This window comes from Lepidochelys olivacea, assembly GCF_965140295.1.
Source record: "Lepidochelys olivacea isolate rLepOli2 genome assembly, chromosome: 14".
In the NCBI taxonomy this organism is placed as follows: Eukaryota; Metazoa; Chordata; order Testudines; family Cheloniidae; genus Lepidochelys; species Lepidochelys olivacea.
Genome location: NC_140424.1, coordinates 22869067 through 22875066, shown reverse-complemented (window position 1 = coordinate 22875066; position 6000 = coordinate 22869067). Strand labels below are relative to the sequence as shown.

The 6000-nt window shown below is 40.4% G+C and overlaps 1 protein-coding gene across 2 annotated transcripts in view; it reads right to left on the bottom strand.

Moving 5' to 3' along the window:
- Positions 1–316: 316 nt before the first annotated feature.
- The window catches only part of STX8 (syntaxin 8), a 173824-nt gene continuing 168140 nt past the window's right edge, over positions 317–6000 (bottom strand). For both annotated transcript variants that reach the window (XR_014714082.1, XM_084647599.1), the window contains one exon: positions 317–1396. Coding sequence is in view for 1 of the 2 variants with exons in the window: in XM_084647599.1 (XP_084503725.1) it covers positions 1329–1396 (68 nt within the window). In the remaining variant the exon portion in view is untranslated. The remainder of the gene's footprint in view (positions 1397–6000) is intronic.

The window sequence follows — 6000 nt, the reverse complement described above, 5'->3', positions numbered from 1 at the left end:
ACACCAGGTTTGCACTGCTGCTACCCACTACACTGGGTTTGGGAGAGGTAGGGTTTTGATTGCTCGTGCCAAGAATTAAATGCATATTTATAATTGCACATATTCCATTTTTAAGGATTAAGACATGTGAGCACCAGCTTGGGGCTGAAAAAAAACATTAAAAAGTACAAAAGAGACATTTCAAATGAAACCGGAAGTCTCTGGAATCAGTTTCTTTCTCTCCTCAATATCAATCTCTAGGAAACAAACAAAAGACTTTTAAAATATTAAGACATTATTGGAAACAATAAAAAACATGCCAATAAAAAGCAGCATGTAAATGGATCAACTTTATTCAGTGTTATTATTGCTCTATCAGTTCTGACAATTAAGTTGGCACATAACAAAATAATAATTTTTGGGACAGCAATGAGCATTAAATACTTTTTTCATTTTTTTTTTAATACTCATAATATTTTCCTTTGCAGTTTTAACAGTTATGAAAAATTATAAAAGAAAGCTGTGCAGATCTCTGATCTTGAGACTAGTCTATTCTCTGTATCAGGACTTCTGCAGTTAGTCAGTTGGGGTAATTACCCTGGAGTACAGTTAGCAGAAAGACACTTTTCTCCCTTAGGAACACACATTGGGCAGTTGGGCTTTCCACTGTTCTACACCCAGTTGTGTTAAATGTTGGAAAGACCCACTGCTGTTTGCATTTCTCTCTGTGCAGAACACCACCAGTAATTCTCTCACAACAGCCAAAGATTGTCTCATACTTACTTATGTTTGTAAGGTACATCTGAGTCCCTATATTCCGTTCTACCCTCACCAGGCTTTTCATTCTCGAGCTGTGCCTGCTCTCTGACCCTCCAACTTCATTGAATTTTAGTTTAAATCAGTTCCTTATAACTTTATAAGATGCAAAATCTTGGTTCCAAAGATCATCATTTAGCAAGCAAGGGGGAAGTCCACACATATACCACACAAGCTAAGTAGGAGCAGTATACAGTATATTAAACCCTCAGGACGACTGATCTCTCAACAAAAGGGGCAGATTGCTTGCTTAGAGTCAGTTGCACTGAAGGGTAAATCACTTAAAAGATGCAGCTAGTCCAGTTGTGTCCCTCTGAAGTACAAAACCAAGGAAGGGAGAGAGTCCTTTTGAAGTTCAAATGCTCCAAACTAGCCACAGCTCTCTGGCTGTGCATTGCATCAGAAACGTTGTCATTCTAATACTGAGTTTACTTAAGACACAAAACGTGTTTGCAATGAAGTTGTTCGCATCTTCTGAAGTTGGCCAGCTCTGCTGCTGCTAAGTGGCATCTCTGGTGGTCCCCGCATTTGTGTTAGTGTGTTGGCCAGACGGCAACCACAGCTATCGCAATCAGCAACAACACAATCACCACCAACATTCCTGAAACAGACAAAGCAAAATTAAGTTACCGTCTTCGTCTTATCTGAAGGATTTTTTTCGAAAAAGGAAACTTACTTTTTGAGTCCGCTTACATCACCCTAAACAATAACATAGGGTAGAAACTCGGCTACCCAAAGTTTTCAATTCTAACTAAAACCAGATCATTACATGTTAATATATGTATAGAAATCAGACTACAAAAATCATTTATGAAAGGTAGTTTGCTTAAAGCTATCAGGACTGACACTGTATATTTGGTCTCTGGTTCTGTCTTCCCAAGAATAATTCAACTATTCTACAGGTGAATGATTAAAAAAGTCACCACACAACTTCAGCCCCTGTCCTGAAGAGGGACACCAGGTTATCACGACACACTCCAAGCAGTCCCATTAAGTTAGTTAAAAACATGCAGGATTGGTGAAGTTTAGTAGAATTTACGGAATCATAAATTAGTTCTCTCTCTCTCTAAGACAGGTGAGTGCTAAAATTTAATAGGAAGATTGCTGCCGGGACGTAAATAATTTGACTACTACAAGGCAAAGTTATTTGCAAAGCAAAAAACCACAACAAACCTGTGCAAAACAAATCTGACTTAGGAAAATGAATGGCGGTGAACATTTTAAAAAAGAATTTGAGAGCGCAAACCTGCTGTGTGTAATATGCTGTACATTACTGGGTTTACAAAATGTTATGACAATTTACTAGCTCAGGTGCAAAACTCAGTCTTAGCAGGAGGAGAGGGACAAAACTATTCACATATTAAAAAGAAAAAAGATTGCTCTAGGACAATGACAGACTAGAATTTTGCAAGCCCTCTGCATTTGAGTCTCACAAAGCTCTCTCTCATTCACAATACAGACTGACTGAAAGCCGGAGATAAAAGGACAGTGGTTTTCCCAGACCATGTTTTGTGATATCTTGCTAGATGAAGCTAACTCTGCTGCAGTACTCTCTAACCTCCAAAACATAAGGGAGATAACCTGCCCCTCTTAACTGAAATACAAGTTTTACATCTTGCAAATGGAGTGCATCATTGCAAATTTTGGTAATAAACCCTTCTCTTTCCTAAACAATGACAAGTCCCCTAGCATTAGAACACCTGGCAAAACCTCCTGGATAGCTTCACAATGTCCTATGCATTTCACTCAACAGAACACCACACACCGGCTTCCCCTCAGATTAAACCATCTTTGAATTATTAAACAGACTTTTTTTTTTTTTTTTTAAAACATCCGCACTAAAGTATCCCCTTTAGAGTCGGGCGAACCATATTAGGGCTCAAAGAGTGGAAAAAATGTCCCTTCCATTTGGTCTGCTAACAGATGACTATTACTCAACTACTTACAATATTTACAAGTCCAGCTCATAGCAATTAAAAAGGATGTATTAAAATAAACTTCTTTTTCCAAAGTGGAAAGGATATTAGACATGGCTCTTCATAAATAGTGTCATGTTTTCTGTGCAGAAACAGCTTCTATGCCAGTGGGCCATATTTTTTTCCAGTGAAATGTGGTTGCCACCAACTTTACTTTTCATCTGAATTTAGAACTAGTACCACGTGCCCAGTCTGACCCGGTCAATATCTCACAGCACTAGACATGGATTTGGCTCTTCCTAATAAAGTTGTTTGTTAAATTAACACACCATAGAAGCCAATATTAGCATGCTTCCCCAGTGATAAACAAGTCGACTATTGTTGAGAGTCAAACATGTTTAATTTAGCCTAATACTTGTTCTTGGCCATCAGCTCTTATTCTAATTGGGAAACTCTTGGAATAATCATAAATCTCAGGGTAGATAACACATTCTTTAAAGAGCTGTTGGTGCTGCATGGGAAACCATTCTGACCGAGAATTTCAAAGGAGCCTATGGGTGTTAGGCCCCAAAACACCCACTGATGTTCAAAGGGGGCTTAAACCTAAATTCCTTGAGCACCTCTCCCCATCGTGTTCGCTTACACAGCAACCAATGACCATGTGATGGAGCACTGCCATTTCACGGGGGAATAAGCCACAGGGCCAGAGGAGTTTTTAATTAACGATCCTGTTACCGTACACACACCCCTGGTACTGACTACCACGGAAGAGAAAAATGGAAGCAAGCGATCCGTGCAGAGTAACTCACACACAACCCTTCCCAACAATTTCTACACAGCGTCTGCTAATTTTTAAGAGGAATTGGTCCATGAAATTTACTGGCCATTCCCCATCCCTCCCCAAATGACCTGTGATAAGAACTGATAGTGCTGTTGGTCACATACAGCACGGTGAGACAAAAATGGCTGAAATGCCGGCAGAGTACTCAGGCAACACGTGACTCTACCTCTTCTGTACATGACATGTAAGCCCTCCCAGCTCTCCCAACACTAGCCAACACCAGCATTTGGAGGAAGAGCAGCTGTCGAGAGCTAAACCCAGGCAACACTAAGGAGAAGCCAGTACGAAGAGAGAAGTGATTCACAGATCCTCCCTCCCTGATCAAGAGCATCTGCCTTCAAACTATAAGCTGATCCACAGCGTTGGGGTCCTCTGGGTCTTCTTAAAGCTACTGGATACTCCAAAGATCCAGGATGGCAAACTGCAACGCTGCCCCAGCCACCTGAATCACCACTGCCCTGGTGAACTATCCATTTGTGACCTTCAGCCTTGATTATCGCAACTCACATCAAATACTGGAGCCACATGCCCCGAAAAAAGCTCCAGAAGAATAAAACATTCCAGCCTGTCAATTTAACTGCACTGGTTGTCCCTGACACATCACCCTGGTGCTCTGCCCTATGCACGGCTGCCCATTTAATAGAGAACCTTGCTATAGTCAAAACCCTCCCACAGCGTTAGCTCTAACTACCTAAGAGATCAGCTCTCCCTCCATAACCATCATCTCCCATGACAGCAGTGCATCACTGAAGCCATGAGCCTGTCAACAAACCAAGTCTCATAAGGGCAGGAGACAGACATAAGCGGGAGCTGGACTTAACCTATGGAATTCATCTCTGGAAGGTGAAGAGAGCAGCCCTGAGCCTCACTGTGTACAGAACTGAACACAAAACTCTTCTCTTCTACTTGTCTTTCCCTCAGTAACTTCCTCTCCCCGACAAACACCTCTCCCCCCCCCCCCGCCCCAAGAATACAGGGGTGATTCTCAGCTAACATTTAGCAAGCTGAGTCCACTGGAGCTATGCAGACTTGCACCAGGTAAGACTCTGGCCTGTAATCAGGGAACTTGCTCCCCAAGAAGGAAGAGAGAGATTGATGGTTGTTATTTGTGATTCTGGAGAGGCACTGAGGACTTGTCTACACTGTGCATTAGTCTGCACTACAGGAGTGTAAAATCTAGTGTGCACTAGAGTGTCGTGCACTAACTGTACCCTGCTGACACACATTCCAAGTTCCCTAGTGCATGTTAATGTAGATATTCCAGTGATGGATGCTAAACATGAGCACAGATATAGGTAGAGAGAGATATTTGTTTTTCCTCTGTTAAAGGAGAAAGAATAGTGCATTTAACCAAACCAATTAACCTGTAAACTTGTACTTTGACCATTAACTTTCAAAGGCACCAGATGAAATTTAGAATATGATACATTTTAACCATGTTTGAACTCAGTCTCCATTTTTAAAATGTACTGTACATTTTGGGGTGTTTCTCTCTGACGGCATGGTTAGGAGTGAACGATGCTGCTGGAATTGGGAGAAATAAGGCATGTAATTATAGTGAGACACTTTGCCTATCCAATATGTTTTTGCGCTGTCGGAAAAAGTTTTAGAAGGTCAAAATCCTCAGTGCAGTTTTGATGTAACTGAATTCAGAGATTTTAGCAATTAAGAGACAACTGAGATTGGTTTCTTGCAAAATACTCTACAGGTATGAATTAGTAATGATACAAACTAAAATTAATTGGACATAACTATTCTGTGATAACTCCCAAGTAAATGTGTTTATCAACAGAATTATTATACAGCAGGATTTCAGGAAAGCAGAGGATTAATCAAAATGTTGCCAACATGCAATAGGAGCATGACCAGGAGATTTAAAAGAAAGTGAAATACAATAGCAGCAGAGCATGATGAAAAATAAAAAAATAAGTTTTGCGCCTTGAAGGAAACTGGTATACATAAAGTTAGGAGTTTTGTTTGGAAACACTAAAGTAAGCAGCAGATGACCATGTGCATCATCAACAAATACTTTTAAGCCTATATGGAGTAGACGATTACAAGGATATGGATTTATAAAGTTGTTTTGTGCCCACTAAATTGCAAAATGTGTGACATGCTTTCATAAATAATCTCATTGACACGATTTGACAGTAATTACGCACTCTAGATTCTCTGCCTGTTGGGCTTTTCTTGCTTCAGTACTGTGAAGTGTAAACATCCCATCACTAAGGAACATCTCAAAGAAAGTTCACATGAAAAACTCAGTGATGAGGTAAGCAGGACTTACAGAGAATGGAAGAAACAACAGATGCATATGTGACTAGTATGAGATATGCTGATGCAGACCTTCGTTTAACAAGCTTACAAAGAGGAGAAGGTGAGAAATGCAAGTAATAATCTGCATATAATCAATGGAACAAATCAGCAAACATGAACCACTGGACAATG